This window comes from Triplophysa dalaica, chromosome 20, assembly GCF_015846415.1.
Source record: "Triplophysa dalaica isolate WHDGS20190420 chromosome 20, ASM1584641v1, whole genome shotgun sequence".
NCBI classification, from domain to species: Eukaryota; Metazoa; Chordata; class Actinopteri; order Cypriniformes; family Nemacheilidae; genus Triplophysa; species Triplophysa dalaica.
In genome coordinates this window covers 19,138,254-19,160,796 of record NC_079561.1, presented here as the reverse complement: position 1 = coordinate 19,160,796, position 22,543 = coordinate 19,138,254, and the positions used below count along the sequence as shown (strand labels likewise).

Below are 22,543 nucleotides of genomic sequence, written 5' to 3'. Positions count from 1 at the left end.
TTGAAAACAGGAAATAACACCAAAACTACTTCCATTATCTCTCATAACAAGTATGTGTGGTGTCTTGTTTAACAAATATTAAGAGTAAAGGAGGAGAGATAGAAAATGCAGTTTAATTCTTCTGATGGATAAGCGTTTATTGTGTTTCCAGCAGACTTGACATGTTGCTCTCAGCTTGCATGAGGAGGAAGTTTCTCTGAACTTTTGAGAAGGTGTGTGCATGCGTCTATGCTGGCATCCTGTTGAGGCCTGATGTGGTTAGCGTGCGTTAAAGCCATTGTCTTAGAAAAAGAGTCAGTGAAATAAAATTGAGTTTGATGGTGTTGAGCTGGATTGTATCTGAATCAAGAAAAACACACTGCTGAAGATGAAGACTTACTTCGTCCTTTTACATGTTTTCGGTAAGTTGCTTTAAGTTCTTTTGTCAGAAGTATGTATTTTGGAAGATTTGGGGAAGCACATGTTTTATAAGGATGTTGCCGAACAGGCCTTTAATACATTTCGGACTTAATGATCTGTCAATAATTTGACTCTTTAAAGTAAAATCCGATACAATAGTTTTCTGTTTTCTTTAGGCAATTAACAAATGTCTGGCCAAAAATATAATTAATATTTTCATACAAAGCTGATGTGTGTACATGAGGCAGAATTGCATTTTTACATTTTACAATTGTAATTGAAATGAAAGCAACAAACATTGATGCAGTTTTAAAAAAACTTAAATGTGTGGCTAATTACAGGAAAGTAAATTAATTAAATGAACAAAATGCAACATAATTGATTTCTCCAAATTCTTATTTTTATTTATTTATTATTTTGTATTAAATTCAAAATGATAATCACTTATATCTTCAAAACCACTTTATTTCCAGAATGTCTTTCCCATGGAAGAGAAAAATCACAAATGATCTTGTTTTAAATCGCAATTTTTTTTCTACAAGGAATTAGAGAATGTATCAATTTAAATCATTTTAATCTTTAGGATTTTCTCATTAGATCTCATTAGACCTCTGAGCAAAACCATTTTACCTCTTGATTTGTTTCTTAATGTGATAATGTGATAAAAGCGTAAATAAATGTAATAATGGTATAAAAGCTATAGTTTTAAACCATGTGCTTTATTTTTGACTTGTATTTTCTAATTTAGACACAAATCATACACTTTGAGAAGCAAGTGTGATCTACAGACGTTTAATCTACCATCATGTTGTGTGTTTTTTACAGTTTTCCTTCTCATGTTTGATTATGGGATGTTCTCCACATCATCATCATCATCATCATCGCTGTCCTCACAGGAGTCCCCGACTGCAAGCTCCAACATTCCCACTAACATCACTATGACAACAGCACAATCAATAACTGAAAGCGAGTCCAGTGTCATGATCCGTGATAACCCAACCACATCTTACTCTGGTGATGAGGACGATAACAACAATACAACTTCTGTAACAAATACACAACCAAACGTTTCCTTAGCAATACTTCAACCAGGGGTTATGAACCCCACTCCGGGGATCATCAAAGGTTTGAAGAACATCCTCATTCTGGAAGCTGATTGGTGAATTTGAATTATGTTTGTGGTTGTTTGTTGGGCGGTTTATGGTTTGGACTTCAGAAGGCTGTCAATTGATTTAACCGGTTCTTTTTTTAACTGTTCCTTTAAGGTCATATTTATTTTAAGGGATAGGGTTACTAAATGCAGTATACAATATAGTTAATTAAAACTAGCAAAGTACAATTTTGTGCAATTGGAAAAGGATTTAAGAGTGTTAATAGTATCAAGATGCAGTTAGCAGTTTAAACTGTGTGTGTGCGTGTAGGTGTGGAGTGGGTGAGAGTTTTCATGCATCTTGCATTAAACTGCAGACGTTACCACACAGTTTCACAGCTACTGGAATTGTTCTTTACAGCACAACTGGCAGCATGTTTGACATGTACATGAATTCTGAAGTTATCCCTATTTACATTCTTAACACATTATTCAAAAAGGACAAAAGCTTCTGAAACCACTCTTCTGTGACGCTGACATCTTCTGAATCGTGTGCTTTATTGAGTAATCTTCAAATGACAAAACATAGTCTTCTTTTGAAGGTCATTCAGCCTTTCTGAAGTCTTATAGTTGAAGCATTAACTTAATGCCAGTTGCTGTTACAGCTTTAATAGTCAAGTTTATTTCTTTGGCGCTATTTACAATGTTGCAATGATTTAAAGCAGCTTTACGTGAAAAAGAAAACGCAATGGAGGAAAATGAGTGTAAAGAGTACAGGCAGAGCGGACCATCCTTATGAAAACAATGTTAATGGAGTCTGCAGAAGTGTGTCTATGTTCAGCAGTCCCCCGGTGACCAAGCCATCACCGAACGGTGGGAAGTAACCGAAACTCCAAAGATGAATAAATAGGGAGAAAAAACTTGGGGAAACCAGACTCAGCTGGGAGTGCCAGTTCTCCTCTGACACATTACACCTGCGGTGACCTTTGAGTAATAGTAACTGAGTAAATGTTTATGATTAACAGGAACAGCCTGGTAAATAATGATTTTAAAACTGAAGTTTACCGTTCAGATATGTGGAGATGGTCCAAACGCCCCCCCAATAAACAATATTGCTGTAAAATGTGAGAAGATGCTCATCTGTGGTGTATTTTTGTCAACATTTATTTTTGTTGTAACATTTTTGTGTCTCTCTTTCAGACAATTCCGGACCAGTAACAGGAGGTGAGTTTCATTTCCTGCACACAAGAGAAACATCCACTAAAGTAAACGTTCTTGCAGCATACACTCCAAACACGTGGGACCTTCTTTCCACCATAAAGCATGACATTTAAATGATGTCAGATTTGTTTTTTGAGTGAGCTTGCTATCTCATTTCTGTTGAGATTTATCACTATGAAATCACAATGTTACATCATTGATATGGTTCACAGGTGTCATCATTCTGATCCTTATCCTGATCCTTATCATTCTTCTTCTTGGCATTTTGTATGTCCTGAGGAGGAAAGGCAGGGTAAGAGCTCTGCTTTTCCCTTGATGTCTACATAATAGCAAATCCTTGTTATAACATATTTGAAATGCTCTTAATAGGCCAAATGTAGCTTTGAGGAAGGGTTACAGCTGTTATCTTTGCACAAATATGTTAAACATGTTAGTTTGGTAACATTGTCAGCATTCAGTGTTTGTCTTCTCTCTTGTTCTGATTGTAGAGTTATTCGTTTGACTTGACTCGCAGCGACGCCTGCGCCAATGAATACGACACACCGCTCAGAGAGCAACAAGGGATAAGCTATGAATCTACAAACAAAGGCAAGAAAAACTTCAAAAGCACTTCATCACATAAAGGGTTTCACCTTTTGCTTCACATAAATGAAATATCTTTGGCTTTCTCTGGTTGGTAATTCAGTTTCATGTACTAATTCAAACATGGCTCTTCGTTCAGATATGCCTGTGAGTCTGGACTATATGCAGGATGATAAATGCCAGGAAAAGACCAGCCCGATACTCAACGGTTGTGCCAATGAGACAACTGAACAAACAGATGCGCTGGAGAGCGGTAATGATCATGTCAATGTTTGTTGATGATGTTTTCCACATGCACTCTTGAAACAAAGGCTGTTGTACTTAAAAAACAATGAGATGTGGGCTGACGTCTTATATTGCTTATATTGCTGCACCCAGTGTTGGGTGTAACTAGTTACTTAGTAATTAGTTACTGTAATTTAATTACTTTCCCTTTACTTTTTCTGTAAATTATACTGTTACTTCTGATGTAATTAAACGAAACGAGTGCAATAGTGGAATTGACATAAAAATCTTTAACTTTAAAATCTGTGGTTTAATGTATAATTCTCGCATTGTAATACTTTGGCAAGTAATAATACTACTTTATGTAGTTTTATAACATTTATTTTAATGAATTGAAAGAGCCGTTTCATGTTTATGCTTGAACCACTTTATTAATCAAGGTTGATATAGGATATAGAAAGTAATTTGTAATAAGTAATTAAATACTTTTTGGAGAGAGTCATTTGTAAAGTAATCTAATTACACTTTTGAATATTTAATATGTCATTAGTAACTAGTAATTCATTACTTTTTCAGAGTAACTTGCCTAACACTGTGTGTATGTGACACATTTGACCGCTCCAGACATGTCGAGGTGCTGCCATCTTAGAATGTGTACATCTCTTCGCCTGTACACAATGATTTAATCTTGCATTTTCTATGATAATGATAGTCTCCTTGTTTTATCTTGAAGAAGATCAGAATCTTCCAGAAGAGAACAGCTTCCCCTCAAGCCCCGGTCTGACTCCACCCATAAGGAAGGTCGAGTTTAACCTGGATCTGGATATGATCAGCGGAGAGTTTGAGCTGAACACGCCGACCTCCGCTGACACCTGTGATGCATCTCTGAATGAAAACAACAACAACATCTTTTATGCTGGTCAGTACAACCACAAAACAGCGATGTTGATTCCCATGTGTTTGGACAGTTGACATGTTGTACTGGGTGTAAGTTTCTTTCATGTTGAGTTTTGTGAGGTGTGTTTGTATGTGCTACAGGACTGGGACCGGCTGAAGAGATCTTTACTGAAATCAGTCTGGATGAGCCAAAAGAACAAGTGTAGCGTGCGTTATCCAACCTGGTCATTTTCTGCTTGCCTGATCCACAGTTGCTTTAGATTAAAGCTTCTGCTAGTTATAGAAATGTAAAAGACTTGACATACACGCGCACACACCGCGTGTCACGGGCATACATATATCAATATAAATTAAAGATGTGGAGTGTAATATTTTCATGTTACATTAAATTAGCCACAATTAAATATGCAGAGATGACGATTATAGATTGATTGGATGTGTGTAAACCCTGTGACTGTATTTGTTGGCCCAAGAACACACATCTGCTTTAATTAACTATGAAGATTGTATATTGTACATAACTTTATGGATATACAGTACATGGTATTTGATGAATGTTCTTAAAAAACAATTTGTTGGTATAAAATATGTTGCAATTAAACATGACTTGAATATGAAGCATGATGTTCTGTGTGGTTATAATGTAAATACACAAATCTGTTTGCATGGACAGAAGGATTTTGATCATCATACTGTTTCTTTGCGGTCTTTGTGTCTGAGGTGTGAACAATTGTTTCATCTGAAATATCCTGATGTATTTTGTCTGTCTCTTTATAGTCTGCCCTTTAAAGTGGCCATAACACACAGGGTTTCTGCCAATCTCATATTAATCTTTAGTACCTAAAGAGTAGTATTGCATAAGTTGTATCTTCGAAGAGTATTTAGTTTGATCACATTTATAAAAGATAGATACAGCTGTACGATTACTTCCAAAATCGTACGGGGGGGAGGGGGAGGCTGAACTAAAGCATCTATTAGCGCTGGGACGGCACCATATATAAGTTTCAAACCATCTCCAAATCCAGCATTATATCCAATGATTATATAACATTCATCACCCAAATGCAGTAAACAAAGAAACACCTGAACTTCACTAACATATTCTCTCTCTCTCTCTCTCTCCTGCACACAAGTGAAAGTGATGACAGTTTTATATGTTCGAAAAAAACGTTCTGAAACCTACGATATCTGGGGGAGTGTATTGAGTACAAAAATACTAGGTAATACGCCCAACTCGTTTTATGACAAGTATACGATTTCAAGCAGAGGGACCTTCCCCGACAGAAGGGACATGCTGAAGAAAAGTTTCAGAACAACTGGTTTTCCATTTAGACAAAGAAGCGGGAAACTCCACATAAATTACAGAATGACACTTGGTGTTTGAATGATTTAAAATTGTTTTGTCAGTGTATTGACCATTGAAATAATGTATGAATATGTAAATATCGCTATCTGTTGACAGACAGTATCTCACGATGAAGTATTCATTCATAGATTTAAATACTGTAGGGAAAGCAGGGACGAAAGTAGCATTATATAAAAAAGACAAATTAAGATAATTTTTTAGAAAGTGATATATTTTTTGTTGTGGTCCTCACAAGTGTGGTCTAGCAATACCATGTGGCATTTTGTTCAAATGTTGAATTGTTTTTGTATAATTTCACTTTGAAGATAATTTGCACAATGTTACTTTCGACCCCATCAGTAGGGACGAAAGTAACCCTTCGTCCCTACTGAAAGTAACTTTTTTTGAGTTACTTATTAGTTTAACTGACCATGACTTTGTTCATATGTAACTGCAAACAACTTATGTCTTTTATCTTTGCAAAAAAAGTGTAAAATTTCCTTTCATTTAAATTTTCAAATTAAATCAGCATAATCTAATTACATTAGCGAAGAGACGAAAGTGTTACTTTTGTCCCGACAGGAACTCCTGACATTCAAACCCGATTGACTTTTACAATGAAAACTCTGACAAGGCAAACTTCATGATGTGTTATAGCACTGAATCACCTGTAGATGGATCATTACTGTGACACATGAAACGAGAAACACAACTTTTAATAAGAAAAAAGCACATCTTCAGAAATTTACATTCCGAAAACTGTTTTCCGGAATTAACCGCGGGAAACGATGACGAAATCATGTGAAATTCAGCAACAAGGTCAAAGGTTGCGTGCTGAACGTGATGAAGTTCAGGCTCTGAGTAAATCGCTGAGTTACTTTCGACCACGACTTATCAACCTGAAATCAAAACTTATCAAATAAGATCTTTCTCTCTTGACTTCTTTAGTTCAATCTGCTGTCACATGTGGATGGCTGTGTGTTATTGTTGAGCAGTTATTTCACATAACCAGACCACCCAAACCTGACCTTCATTTCTCAACATTTAGTCACGCACACACAAGCTGTGTCCCTATTCGTTGGCTGCAAAAACGAGGACTTGTCCTTCAAAGCATGCAGCCTCAATAGACCAAAAATCGAAGTGAAATGAGACGGTTTCCCAATTGCGTCACCTGCTGCTCATGTTGCGTGGTGACATCAGCAGGACACACCAGAGACCTTTCTGACTTTTTTAAACACATACGGAGCCAGAAAAATTGTGTAATATCTCACAATAAGGGAAAATGTATGATACTCCCTAACTCCAAGGTAGCCAAAAGCATCTTTACTGCAGTCCATTTCATTTAGTATATTGCAATTACATATATTTACAATTATAATGTTTTTAGAGTTAAGCATTGTTGAAAAGTCATTTATAACAAACAGTATAGACGGAAAGAAATACACACCTGGTTTTAGAATAGATGGCATTGTAGATAAACATAATTTATTTTATAAGGTTAAAATGTCATTATCAAGGTAAAATGCCACCGCCAGGTTAATTCCAGAACAGGATTTAATCTTAAATTGTTGACACGTTACAAATAACTGATTAGGTGTAATTTTGCGGCAGTCCCTTGTCACTCCTGCTGTTCTTCGCTCTGCCGTTAGCGGGCGCTGTTTCTTGTTTCCCTCTGCTTTTAACCGCAGCAGCTGAAGGCCGTACACATTCAACATCATGCTGCCGTCTCGCGTCTTTTTCTCGCGTTTACACCCGACCTGCGCGTTTCTCACGCGCGCAACAGGCTCTCGACTTTGCTAAACAAACTATTCTTGCGTGTAAGTGGGTTGTTTATATGCTTTAATGAAGGCTACCGAATATCGCGCCGCGTAGCGAGTCCGAGCCGCACAAAGAAAGATTATGGAGTGAGCGCGCGAGCATAACAACAACAATAAATAACAGTATGGCGTTATCCGTGATTCAAGCTTGTCGTAGTTTGGCCCTGTCCACCTGGCTGCTGTCTTTCTGTTTCGTGCATCTGCTGTGTTTGGACTTTACGGTGGCGGAGAAGGAGGAATGGTACACGGCGTTCGTGAACATCACGTACGAGGATCCGGACACGTCCGAGGTCCGAACGGAGAAAACGGAGTGCGGCCGTTACGGCGAGCACGCGCTGAAGCGCGAGGCCAGGGGCGTGCTGGCGATGCCCGCCGCTCCACAGGACAGACACGCTTGCGACCCCAACACCAGGTTCGTGCCCCGGAGACCCGGCGCGTGGATCGCGCTTATCAGCCCGGGAAACTGCACGTTTAAGGATAAAATCAAACATGCTGTGGGACACAACGCGTCCGCCGTGGTCATATTCAACGTGGGATCTTCCAACTCCAATGAGACCATAACAATGCCGCATCCAGGTACATGCATTAGTGGTCATGAGTGATGGTGACCGTGCATTCATGTGTGGCTGTGAGGGATGATTGTGCAGGTGTGTGTGGTTATGAATGATGAAGATGATACTGGTGCATGCATGTGTGCTTATGAGTGAAGATGATGCATGCATGTGTGGTTATTATGAGCTGTATGCAGAGAGGTTTCCATCGCATGTGTGGTTATGAGGGATGATGATGATGATGATGCATGCAAGCAAGCAAGGAAGCGTGGTTTTGGTTATGAGCAGTTAAGATGTATGTTTGGTTATGTGGGATGATGGTACATGCGTGTGTGGTTATGAGCAGTGATGATGGTGCATGCGTGTTTATTTGTAGCCTTTTCAGATTTTTTATGTCTTCTTCCCAATAGATTTACGGCTGCTTCTCTCTTTATATTTGATTTTTATTTTACGCTTTGGATTTTATTCCTTTGTGTCTTGCTGTTGGGTTGGAATCTTCAGGTAACAAAGAACATTTCCAGTGTCAATAAAACTGAAATATAAAAATAGCTTTCTACAAAATGTGCCATGTTAGACAGGGCAAGCACACCTGTGAACTTCTGGCCCATCAGGATCAGCAGAATAAGATCTGAATAAGAGCATTTGTCAGGATGTGATGGTGTGCTTGGTGAACTTCAGAACAGAGTTTCCAGTCGTCCATCTGTGTTAGTGTTAAATCACATCTGGAAGTCATGAATGATGTTTTAAAGAAAGACGTGATGTTCAGGCCGGACCAGAAAAGTCACATCAGCATTCTGCTCATTCTACACCTCAAAGCTTTAAATCACTCATATATATGACAGATCCAACGCTTTACATTTCTCTCTCTCAAGAAATGTAAAAACATGTAACCGGTTCAGTTCTGGTCTTTGTTCTCGCCTACTATCTTAATCTTTGAGTTAGGGAGGTGTTTTCAGAAGTTTCGGTTTCATTTTTTAAATTATGTTCAGAATATCATAAGCTCGGTTTCCCCTAAAAAAGAATATTTAAAACCAACGAACCAGACGTGTGATCCCTCTTTCAGGCACTGGTGATGTGGTGGCCATCATGATTCCAGAGCCGAAGGGTCGTGAGCTGGTTCTGCTCCTCGAGCGAAACATCACAGTCACCATGCACATCACCATAGGAACACGGAACCTCCAGAAATACGTCAGCCGCACCTCCGTGGTCTTCGTCTCCATCTCCTTCATCATCCTCATGATCATCTCTTTGGCCTGGCTCGTCTTTTACTACATCCAGCGCTTCAGATACGCCAACGCCAGAGACCGCAACCAGGTACAACAACACAACGCACTGTTTAAAGTGCCCAAACCCATAACTGCATCAGTGATGTTAGTAATGTCATAGGGGTCACATAACCATTGCTTTGCATTTGACACACTGAATAATCGCACAAGGGCATTGTGTTACAACCAGACACAATGCCCTTCTTGTGTGTTTCTGGTCGTTTGAGGCCTTCACACGTGATTACAGGCATCAGGAAAACTTTCATCTGGAGCCTGAAGCCATCCGAGGCTTTAATAAGTGCGCCGTGTCTTTTAAAGGTAATGAGAAAGAGTGAGAGAGGTTTTCATTAGAGTTCTCTCTTCTGATTGGTTAGAGGAGACTGGGGGACGCTGCCAAAAAAGCCATCAGCCAGTTACAGGTGCGGACCATCAGGAAAGGCGATCAGGTGAACAACAATAAACGATTGATGTCTACTGGTATTAAAATCATCCACCTTTGTTTTGTATTCACACATTATGGCTTGTTTGTTTGTTGTTTTCTCTTCAGGAGACAGAATGTGATTTCGATAACTGTGCCGTGTGTATCGAGGGATATAAGCCGAACGACGTGGTGAGAATCTTGCCGTGCAGGTAAATGCGCACGAGATCCTCCTGGTGTAAAGTCGTTTGTCATGAACCTTTTAAATGGAGAAGATGTGTATGTTTAACAGCACACTTACTCCACTGATAGTTTTGTGTTGAGATGGAAAGATGATGTGACATGATGCTATTGAAATCCACACATGCTAACACACGTCATAAACATGCAAACCTGAAGACCCGGATGAGCTGGTCCAGGTGTGTATCATCAGATGCTATGAGCTCATGAGTTCTTCAGGAATGGAATTGAATAGTTTGGTTTCAGGAGAGCTTGTTTGCTCGATACCATGTTAAAAATGTGCGATGTCAAGCTGCATTTTTGATTGTTGATGTGAATCATTCTGTCCCCAGAGAAAGAAGTACTTCACAGAAACAGGTGTCAATAAACTTTTGAGAGCAAGATCATGTGCCTTGACCTTTACACTGTATTTTTTGCTCTCTGTTGCTTTTAATGATGACGTTGATTGCTTCAGGAAGGAAAGAAAATACAGTTGTGGATTGTTTGTTTTTATTTTTGTTATTCAGACCCTCTTCTTTAAATATAACACGTTTTCAAATTGACTCGCATTTGCTTTTTGTGCAATTATCCAATTGCACATAGAGCTACTTTGAATACTTGGGAGAGGACTAAATATGTTCTTTAAAATGATCATATCAAAGGACACACTTATTAAAAAAGCTAAATTTAAAAGGATGCTCTGAATGGTTTTTGAGTTACAAACTGTCACCATTGCTGGTTAACGTGACAAGGATTCAGATCTGCCAGTCTGTGTGAAAGTAAAATAATGATGCTGACATCTTTTTCACCTGCTCTAATTTGGATGGAAATTTTAGGAGACATTATCACCCCCTCTACAAAATACTGGATTACTATTAATACATGAACATGACATTTAGTATTTTTCCTTTTTACATAATTTCAATATTTCTTTATCCAGACAAAGAGCTGTCAAAAGTACAATTTTAGTGGAAGTTTCCAAAATGGTTTATTTGACACAGAATGACCCAATAGCTGTTCAATGATGGTGTTTTGATATAATGAAACAGCTATTGTCACAACAATGAAAAAAGAACTTGGCTAGATGAATTCCTGTGTTTGGATATATTGTATATGGATGTTTTAATTTCATCTCTCTCGGTTTCTCTCTCAGGCATCTCTTTCACAAAGGTTGTGTTGACCCCTGGTTGGTGGATCATCGCACGTGTCCCATGTGTAAAATGAACATTCTCAAAGCTCTCGGCCTTACGGTTGGTGTTTGATATCTAGTCTTTCACTGAATCTAGACAAATGATTTGTGTTTAAATGAATGCCGTGTTTAACTCTGTTGTGTGACTTTCTCTGTTGTGCAGTCCAGCGCAGAATGTCTAAATGAGTTTCCTATGGACTATGAGCTCGCTGTCGGGGGGGTTGCTCTCAACGCCATGGTGATGACTGATGATGTCACGGTGGGCGATGTCACCGGTGGGCGGGACCCTGGTGTCAGGATGGTGGGTCTCCCTCAGGTCCTCTTGGACTCTGAAACTCTTTCACAGGACACTTTCCCAACCGAGCAAAGTAAGTGTGTGTGATTTGTGAACAAATTTGTTCTTCGTTTGTTTGTATTAATTAAAAAACATTTATAAAAATTGATAAATTTCCTACCATCTGACCACCTTTACAATTTCCAACATTTAATTTTGGATTTGAACATTTAGGAGAAGCATGCTTACTAGATCATCTGCTTTTTTTCTCTATAGGTGAACTACAGCCGATAGCCAGTGGCAGTTCTGAATGCTCGCTCGCTATAATGCCGGGACACTCGGACATTGACACGCCCCCTGACGACCCGAAGTGCTGATCTAGCCACACCCACTCATGTTACACATCAGTAGTTCGGTTTGCCCATGGCGACCGGAATGGGTGACCACGGCGATGGGCTTCGACAGGTTGAATGGGCTTTAATCTGAGTGGAATTTTGGCTGGTGATAATATAACACACACTGCCCGTCATACACACACCCTGACCCTCAGACGACAGTTCCCCTTCCTATTTCTTCCTGTAAAGCAGGGTTCCCTCTCCTAAAATGGCCAGAGCCCCAAAGTGTGCACGCAAGAGTGCCAGCAAGAGAATGCACTTGAGTTAAAGCACTTGTTCAGTATTGGCAGACAATTCATTCCGCTCTGCTCGACAATCAGATCGCCTCCTCCTCCCTTCCCTATCGTCGTGACGTTCGCTGCCTGTATTTCTGTCATCTCTGAGATCCAGAGAAGAACACGCTAAAGACTATTTTGAATCTGAAGTAAAGTCGGTTTATTTTTCTACAGAGATGTTTGAGTTGTGCAGGATTAAAAGACTGGCAGTATCGGAGACGCACGTCTGAGTGCTTGGATTTGACCGAAGGCCGCTGGCGAGATGGACATTGTTGATTCTACGTGTGTGTTAAAAAAGGAACCGTGGAGCTTTCTAGAAAGTTATCTTGGGATTCTGTGGAGTGGGTCATGTGATGTTTGCCATGCATGCCACATGTCCTGTCCACCTGTGTTTGGATTCTAGTGGATTCCATTTAAAGAGATCATTCACGCACAAATGAAAATCTCCGTCATTGTGTTTTCACCCTCGTGTACACCAAACTCACACGTGCGGTTTTCCTCTTCAAGGAACACAAGAAAATGTCTTTAAAGTCTTTAAAAAAAAGTCTGACTGTATCTTGAAAGCGAGTGTGTGTGCATTACTTAAGCCATCTTTGGTTTTACAGACAAGCTGCATTAAAAATGCAAATCTTCTGCTTTGCATTTGACAGAGAAAGCAGTATATGGGTCATCAGAGAGATGAGGGTGAGAGTAAATGATGACGGCGGTTTCATGCGTGTGTGTGTGTGTATCTGCAACTCATTCTTACTCATTTGGTTTAACTGTGTATTGTAAATAGGAGAATAGGTTTTGTCGTTCATTTTCTCCTTGATTGCAAAGTTTCTGTCATGCACTTTATGTATTTAAAGGTTGAATTTCATTTGGTATTCAGATTACGAGATTTGTATATTTACACACACATCACACAGTTATTATTATAGACGCAACACAAATAACCTCTCTCACACACACAAATACACACAGTATTTCACCCTTCTTTTGTGATAAACGCACATACAGTTGCGTTTTGTTCCCATGGTTAATATTTTGCACGTGTTTCAGTTAGACAGTGCTTTGAATATTAATAAATTTGAATGTATGTTTTTTTGTGTGAAAGTTTTGTCTTTTGATTTACACTGTACAGTGTTTGCTGAGCAGCATGTCTATAAAAACACAATCTAACTCATCTGATGTTACAAAGATGCAGTTCCTTCCATTTGTTTTAAAGACAATTCCATTGTAATGACATGAAGCTCTAACATCGAGTCAATTACTTAACATTCAAATATTTTAAAACGACAGTCAGAAGAGTTGAATATTATGTCCTGGATTTGCTGAGAAAGTTTATCGTGTTGTTATATGTGATTTAGAGAGATGATGGAAAACATGCCTGTTTTTGTGTCGGTGTTCTTCATCTGAGGAAAAGGAGAACATCAGACTTGCAACACAGATTCAAAGCAAAAGTTTTGAACAGTGAATCGACAGTATAGAATCATTTTCAGGTAAGAGAAATACACCTCATGAACGGATGTGAGGAACTGTTATTCCAGTTTTTAACACAGCAAGATGGACCTACCATAGTTATATTTTGTAATCAAACAAGAAAAAACAAAACACTACATTGAATGCACTAGCAGCGATCCTCACAAGATGGCGCAGCATTCATCACAGCGTGGTATAGCTTCACATTCTCTATTGATCAACACTTTAACTCACCCTTCATTTGTCCAATGTTCAGATCTCTGTCCAGTCAATCAAAGCCTGAACACACAGAACATTTTACACTGAACTTTAATAGTCTAATCATATTTTTCTGTTTACAACGTCTTACTTTCTTGCATAAACATGAATGATATTCTTCAACTAAATCAACTAAATAATTGATGGATTTATTTATGAAACTAAACAATGTCCCATATATTTATTTCTATTATACTTGCTTGCACAAAGACAAAAAATATGTTGTTGCTTATTATCTTGTAGATCACTTAATGTTTGGTTGTGTTCTTGTGGATCAGTGATTTTTGGTCGTGTCTCTTGCCTTTCAGCAGCAAGAGTTTAGGGATGTTGCAGGATGTTTGATATTCCTCTGAACCAGCCGTCTCAGTATTTCTCTGTTTTAGACGGATCAGTTCTCCAGCTGTTCACACTTAAGGGCTGCAATAATCACACACACACATATTGATTGTGTTTATCAAGTTCAGGTTGAAAGATTTGGGTTGAAAATAACGTTCACATTTGTAATCCACTCGTTCAGTAATGTATATAAGGATGTGTTGGTGTAAATACTCATCCACAGGAGCAGGTTTTCAGTGTGTGTTTCTCAGAGGGACTCAGCTCTGCTGATGTGATGCTCTCAGCTTGATGCTCAACTCCTTGTGGCCCGGCCTCCGCTATACTCTCAGTTTCTGGACTCACAGGCTCCGCCTCCTCGCCCTCCTCGACCTCACACCTGTGTTTGTGTGTGTGCTGAAGAGAGAGATTTATTTTATGAGATGGACGTGAGCTTGAGTGTAAAACATGGAGACGTGTGAGCAGACGTTTACAATCTCACTTGTCCCACAATAGAGACTTTAGCAGATTCCAGATTTCTGATCTGTCCACTTTTCACACTGCAAAGAGAAACTATTTTTTCTGTACATGAATCACACCTTAACATGACAATAGAGAAATGATGATTATTTGAAATATTGCAGATTCTAGAGAGATTTTCGAACAGTAAGAGAGAGATTTGTCTATTATCCTACATTCGATGGCGTGATCAATAATTTGAAGGATTTGGGTCGTCCTCTGAGAAAGTTCTGCATGCTGTGCAGGATGTCCATGGCGTTACCAGATGAGAGAGAACAAATTCAAATCTTTGGCCTAGTTCTCAGATCAATCGTTTAGTTTTTCCAACTTTGTCTCTTGGTAGTTCACTTTAAACTTTAAAATGTTATACTTTTGCAGCTTTATTTCGCTTAGAAATTTAGGCGCTGGGTGCTAGGCCAATACTATGCTCACATCCCAAGATCTTTCTATTCTTTACAGGCGCTTGATAAATAGAACTATGAAAAAATTAGATGTTTTATTCCCCAATTGAAAAAAGCATTATTTGGATATTTTGTGATATCTTCTGTCTCTTTTCACAACCTTGTTGCTTATTGTCGCCGTTTTGATAATGATGAGATTTAAAATGACATTATCGACGATATTTGATAGACGAGCTATCTGTCATTTGGATCTTCATAAAATCTAATATTTAAAAAATCCCCCTGCCCTATTAGAAATGTATGATGTAAGACATAAAACATAAGAGATAAATGATAAAGTAAGTGATAAAAGAAATCCCTCAAATGCATCGATGGCGACCAGTCTGACCACGGAGGGCAGCAGTCTTCCACGGTTGCATGCACCGCTATAGCTCCGCCCATACTGTGACTACCAGGATTATAGGGGGCGGGATCTCTCTGTATGTTGCCGCACTACATTGGCTACGTCTCTGTGGGAGTGAGAGAGGATTGGTTAGAGTTAATGCACAACATTAATGCTACAGCTTGTTAATGTGTGTGTGTTACCTGGACATGGTTTGTGTGGAGAGATCATCATGCCTGACCTGAGTTACATCTCTTTTAATAATATAACACACTTTTCTGTTCTTTGACCCAATTTGAACTTTGACCTTACCGTGACCCCTATCCATAGCCAGAACCTGTCATGTGACTCGGCTGGTCATTGCTGACTGTTGATAGAGAGACAACATCAGGTGAGACATAAACCATAATCCTCATAGCCTATCATAGATCATTTCAAGGGATCATAGAAATGCCAAACAGTATACTTCAGAAATAAAGCAATTCCAGAATGCATTGTTACAAGCTTGGTGTTTTAAATTTGGCTGGCATTTGTGTGATATCTTTCAGTAAAAACGGCCCAGGACAGAGCTGAATGTCCTCCATCATGAAGCAACACCAGCAGCGGGCCGTCATGTCTACTTTTATATTCACGAAATTTGTACACACACGGTGGTCAAGGAAAACCAAGATCATGCACAGACAAACATCTTCTGATGTCATATTTCACAGCAAAATTAAGAGAATAAATGAAAAACTTACAACCAACAACAATTACTGATTAACTGTCACAAAAATGTCTTAACAGTCCTCTATTTAATTTATGTAAAATATCATTTCAGGGTTTCTTTTCGTTTTGTGGAAAAGAGTGACGTGCATGTGAAGCGGTGGGACGTCCTTCTTAAACATTTGACAAGTGTGTGTGAAGGATATATCTTTAGTTTCTCATAACCACATCATCCATCATTTCAAAGTAATCATTCCAAGACACAGTGCTCACTCCATAACTGAAAGAGAGAGAGAAATTCATTTTCATTTTGGCCTGAGCCATTTTCTAGTGTTGCTTTTTTTAAGAATCACAGCATTATTCCTTCTAACTTAGTATATAATAACAAATAGAGTTAATGTTTTATTTAATCTAAAACAAAATATTTACTGATATTAACACAATGCATTATTAGGGCTGTTTGTAAGCATCACAAGCAAATATTCCATTCCATTTTCTACCGCTTATCCGAAATACCTCGGGTCACGGGGAGCCTGCGCCTATCTCAGGAGTCATCGGGCATCAAGGCAGGATACACCCTGGATGGAGTGCCAACCCATCGCAGGGCACACACACTCACTCATTCACTCACGCACTCACACACAAGCAAATATAAATGGCAGAATTCATATATAGATTCTAAAACGGTTCAGAAAATATCACAGTTCTTAAAAGCTTAAAATAATTCTGGTAACACTTTACAATAAGGTTATCACTTATTAAATGCACTAGCTAAAATCAACTAACAATGAACAGTACTAATAAAGCCTTTATTTATGTTAGTTCACGTTCATTTTAGCATTTAGTAATACATTATTAAAATCAAACGTTGTCACCTTTAACATTAGTTGACACACCATGAATTAACATGAATAACTGTGTTGACATGAACTAACATTGACAGGGAATAATAAATTAATCTTCTGAAACACCTGACTGATCAGATCTGACTTCTATCTCTTTTCTACTCTTTCAATCAAAAAACAGAAAAACTTACTGCATACTGGCTATATGAGATCAGTTTTATTGCACTTACTGTATGCTTTTTTAGTTAAGGCATTTAGCACAAACAAAACAACTTTTTATATTCAATGTTTTATGTGCTACGATTACTGATGTTTATTATAATTGTCATGACAAAGCGAATCGAATATCTTTTTCTAATAGCTCAGAACTGGTCTAGATTGACTTGAGGTAGACCCCCTCTGACCAGCAACAACAAGAATAAACGCATGAACGTTTGCACACATATGGGTGAGATATTTACAGAATTGTCATTTTTGTCAACAAACTCTGTTTAAGATTCTCCTTTATTGTGTTTTGCTCAGGTTAGTTTGACGTACAGTAAGAGTTTAAGCTATAAAATAAAAGCTTGGAAAATAAGATCTTGGAAGTATATTTTGCATCTTTGTATAAAAACAATAGCAAAGACTCATGGAATGACTTTAGATTTTTGTCTGGAGTAATATAAAACGTCTCATTTTCTCTCCACTAACATGCTACATTGATCTGTAAATATATAAATATTGGAAACTCATGGAAAAATGTCCTTTAATATATTATTTATCTAATTATGCTCAGCTTTGAAATATTACATCACGACACATATATTTTGGGTTTTTTTTTTAAATATTCTTAAAAAGTCTTTATCCTTAAATGACAAAATACTATATCATGAACTCGTGCACTTCACTTGACACACTTACTTCTCTGTGTCAAAGTCTTCTTCCCACATGTTGACGGAAGCGTTGGTGTGGATCTCAGCATCAGGGCTCAGGTGAGAGGAGTGGGTTTGGGAGACAGACAGTGAGTGAGACAGCGTGTGAGCACATGGACCAACAACACTGGACTCTCAGACAAAGAACCCACAGATGGAACTGACAGCCATCACTGGATCAAACTGTGATTGGATCAGAAGTGTCTCCAGAGGTTCAGAGTCAGATGTTTTTCTGAGGAGACAAACAGTTTGTGTTTAATATCTCAATTACTTAAACACTCTTTGATATCTTAAGTCTCTATGGTGAGAGACTTTCTCTTTTCATTAACCCCGGTCATTTCACGAAGGTCTCCCTTAGAATTTAAAATAAATTTCAACACTGTCTCACACTGTTATCAGTTTTACAGAGAATTTGGCCTGTATGAGTTTCTTTCTTCATCAAAACACATAGGAAGCTTTTTGAAGAATGTCGATAATCAAACAACATCGAACTGATTGAGCACATGCACAGTCTTACTCTGATTATGTTTAATAAGCTGAAACAAGGAGGGTCATGTTAACGTGTTAAATGGTTTTCTTTTATCAGGGAAAGCTCTTAAACCGCATAAGCAAACCGCTCGGCAGAGGTAGTTCTTTTGCCCTTTACCAGTTTTCTCTCAGTTTTGTTTAGGTGCGCATATCTGACAGCGCAATAGTAAAAGTCCCAAACGGAAGTAACAGTAAAATAACGCATAAAAGTCCGCTCTGAAATCATGCATTGATGTGGAAACGGCAAAATGAAAAACCTTTGTTGCATTTGCAGATACTGCGAACATGAGAAGAGATATAAAAATACAGCATTTTAAATTGCTAAACAGACTATCGACGATGACTTCACTGCACGCGAGAAACCCAGCAAGTCTCAGTTCCATGTAAATATGGTTTTCTACTTATTCGGTTTATTGCATGTTAACAAGTTAAAACAGGTTCCTTTTTTAACTAATTTTCTATAGATATCTGTTTTTTTTTGTGACTTCCATTGTATGAACACAGAACATTTTTCTAAATATCTTCTTTTGTGTTCCACTGTAGAAAGAGTGACATGCGAGTTTACAATCACATGAGGAGGAATACATTTAGATTTTTCACTGATAATCCCTTGAATAACTGACAATTGGTTAATCATGACCTAACATTAGCCATGTTTTTGAGGTCACAGGTCTGAAAACACATCAACACATAAAGTCAAGGCAAGAGTTCTCTCGTGTTATGACAGACATGCTCATCTGAAGTCATCTCATGCTCACAGAGTAATGTGTCTCCATCAAAGCCATGCTACTGTACCTTTAACAATTTGTTATTAATGAAGACTTCATGACATCTGAACAAAGAAGTTGCATAATCGACATCAGGTAGTTAAATATCTCTGTGGATCTGGCAGATCGAATTTTAAGCAACACGAATAATTTGTTAGAGCTGCTTTATCTTGTATTCTTATTTATTTATTTAGCATTCATTGTGAAGTGCAACCTTTGTTTTTTCCCTTTAAATTAAATTCCATTAATGCTCAATGAAATTGTTCCAATAAAAGCTCCAGTTATTCGGTTTTTACATTTACATTCATGCATTTGACAGATGTTTTAATCTAAAGTATTTACAGTGTATTTAAGGTACACGTTTTATAATAACTTTCATTGTTGACTGACCGTCGAGTATTTGCGTAGTGCACTTTTACTACAGTGGGTTCCAATAAAACCATACATCATTTACTTTTACTCACGCGCGCGTCTTCATCATTTATTTACGCGAGAGATGGAGACCAGAGTCCACGCGAGGCTCGTGAAATCCACTCAGAGAGGTTTCTTCACAAGAATACACACATCGGATATTATTTTGGGAGGGGCTTTCTGTGTGTTTAAAAGTGAGTATGATTATTTTTTTGAGTGTTATGTGCTATAATAATAATAAAGCCAAGTTTCAGTATTGGAAATGTTTCGTCAGATTGATGAAAATCAAATATTATTCAACAAACATGTTTTTTTGCCTTGTAAAACCGTACTAACCCAAAATCCACAGTGATCTTACTTCATAACCATAGTTTAACCATAACATTTTTATTAAATCTATGGTAAAATACATGCAATTCAATAATTGTATAATCGACCACCCTCTTTTTTATTAGTGTTGTCTCCCCCTCTTTTTTTTATATACTTGTTTTTCCCCTTTCATTGTTGTTGTATGTGGTTTCAGATTCTAAAATAAAAACCATAATTAAATCAAAACTATGGTAAAATACAAATGATAATGCACCTTCCAGAATTTAATATATTTAAAAAAAAATGTTGTTGTTATTTTCTTTTAATAAAATGATGCTTATTAGAGGTTTTTCTATGTGGTACTGACAGTTAATTTTGGAAGAAAGAACTTAAATGTTGAATTCTGTATTTGGCAGAATAGATGAATTACATTTACACCCCATGATTTAACATTATTTTTGACAGCTCACAAAACTCAAGTTCACAGTGCAACTGCAAGCAGCCATTCTGCTGGGATCTTCAGTGTTTACTGTCATCATCAGCCTTACCTATGGAATCTCACACTTACCATCACCCTGGAAACAGTGAGCCTGAGGGATGCTGGGAGTCAAAAAAGAGAAATGTCTCAGAAGGAACCAGTACAAGAAAACAGCATCATGGGATTGAAGAAGATTCTGAAAAACAGGAGGAGAGATGCACCTCCAGGGAATCTGATGATGACCCAAAAACACTCGCAGCATTAGTTCCCACTGCCATTCCACCCAAAGCTTTATCCACAGCTATATCAAGAATTCCCAAAATGAATTCAGCTGCGACCAAATCTTGCAATGATGTCACTGCCAGTGCACCTGCGATGACGATATTAGCATCGAAAAAACCTGCTTTGAGTCATTCAACACTTACAACTGAACCAGCTGCTAGACTCAGCAGGTCAAAGTCAAGATCCCCAAACGCCAGCCAGAATTTAAAAACTCAAGTTGGCGCAAACATTTCATCCTCTGCTAAAAACATCCACAAGACAGCCGCATCATATGACCGTCTTAACATTATTCACAAAACGGCTTCTGCATCCCAAATTTCTTCCACAGACTCGTTCAAGAGCCGGACGTCCATCTCTCTCCTTCCAAGAGCAACCTCCAGCCCCAAACCTAAACCGACAGCTTCTTCATCTCTCAAAGTGGACAAAACTGAAGCTAACAGAAGAGAAAAAGGAAGAACGAATGAGTGCGAACCGCAGCTCGGGACGGACCCTTCAGGGGCGGGAGATGATGTTGCTCTTCAGGGCACACGGATGAAGAACGGTCTCGCAGGAAGTGACCTCATCTCCCTTAACTCAGGTTGTAAACGTGACCCTTCTCCCAGAAACGAGAAGCAGCCATCAAACCCATCAACACCAGAAGACAAAAGTCACGCAAATGTCACAACCCCAGAGAGACGACATGACACGGAGAGAACGACGGGAGAGAGAATGGAAGATGAAAGGGCAGAGCGAAGGAATGAAGTTGAGGTTAAGAAAAACATGGCCATGATGGAAAAGATGAAAACTCGAAGAGTCAAGAAACTGAAGGATGCAGAGATGAAGACGGTTGAAACTCATGATGCAGCGCTGCAGACGGATCTGCTCCCGATGTATGTTGACACGGAGGTCCAGGTGTTCGTGGAGGTCTCCAACAAATCCACAGGTACGAGTCCAGTCCACATCCAGTTGCCAAGCCTGAACCCCACACCAATGGGAGCCAAGCCCAGATTTCTTGGTCCACGGCCTTACAAATCCCCCAACGTTCGGAAACCAGTTCAACACGTCTGTCAAATAGAAATTGAGCTTTCCAGCCAGTCTGATGTGTCAGAGACGGCAGAACGGAATAACTCAGAAGAGACGAAAGGAGAAAAGGAAGAAACTGTTACACCTCATGACATCGTCTGGGACGAGCAGGGAATGACGTGGGAGGTTTATGGAGCATCATTGGATACGGAGTCGCTAGGATTTGTCATCCAGAACCACCTGCAGTGCAAGATCCGTGAACACGAGCAGCGTATCCAAAGGCTCCTGAGGTCCACATGTCTCTCTGAGCGTTCGCTTGGGGAGAGCGGGACGGGGAAGAAGAACGTTCTCAGGTCTCTATTCACTGGATCTAAGTGCTTAAAACACAACCGGAAGCGTGTGGGACATGATGACGTCTAATAAACGTTTCGAAAGAAAAGGCCCACAAGATGAAAAGATCTGTGGCCGTCACACGCTTGTGATGTCATCACCCTGACCTGTGTTTGTTCATTAGGTGGCCTGGTCATTTTATTATCCAGAATGATGCTCAAACATGTGATTTCGACGTAACAGTGTCACTGCTAATAATCGTTTAATGTGTAACCGGGTTATAGACAGGTGTATATATATATACATATATACACACATATACATATACCTACATACACCCATGCACATACGGTTTAGCTAATTATGACTACGCCACTCCAAGTTAAATGGGTAGGAGATCCCGGGTTCCCGCACAGTTATCCAACCAAATGAATGAAACTTAGGCAAGTATTACTATGAAACAATCACCACATTTATTAA

At 38.8% G+C, this 22,543-nt stretch overlaps 2 protein-coding genes and 1 pseudogene across 3 annotated transcripts; 2 read left to right on the top strand and 1 right to left on the bottom strand.

Annotated features, from left to right (window-relative positions):
• The first annotated feature begins 56 nt into the window (after positions 1-56).
• On the top strand, positions 57-5,032 carry LOC130409444 (uncharacterized). 2 transcript variants are annotated; one of them, XM_056733427.1, is made up of 8 exons: positions 57-401; positions 1,225-1,524; positions 2,690-2,713; positions 2,923-3,002; positions 3,199-3,298; positions 3,432-3,545; positions 4,254-4,436; positions 4,556-5,032. In XM_056733427.1, exons 1-8 carry the CDS (start codon positions 368-370, stop codon positions 4,618-4,620), a joined length of 900 nt encoding a protein of 299 aa, XP_056589405.1. In that variant the 5' UTR covers positions 57-367; the 3' UTR covers positions 4,621-5,032. The 2 variants fall into 2 exon arrangements, with proteins under 2 accessions (XP_056589405.1, XP_056589404.1); XM_056733426.1 differs by having other exon boundaries at positions 61-401; positions 4,251-4,436.
• A 2,386-nt stretch (positions 5,033-7,418) lies between these two features.
• On the top strand, positions 7,419-13,245 carry rnf150b (ring finger protein 150b). Its single transcript, XM_056733866.1, has 7 exons — positions 7,419-8,152; positions 9,191-9,441; positions 9,767-9,838; positions 9,940-10,022; positions 11,183-11,279; positions 11,382-11,586; positions 11,769-13,245. Exons 1-7 carry the CDS (start codon positions 7,702-7,704, stop codon positions 11,867-11,869), a joined length of 1,260 nt encoding a protein of 419 aa, XP_056589844.1. The 5' UTR covers positions 7,419-7,701; the 3' UTR covers positions 11,870-13,245.
• Positions 13,246-14,129: 884 nt separating this feature from the next.
• On the bottom strand, positions 14,130-17,974 carry LOC130409596 (protein phosphatase methylesterase 1-like; annotated as a pseudogene).
• Between the last annotated feature and the right edge of the window lie 4,569 nt (positions 17,975-22,543).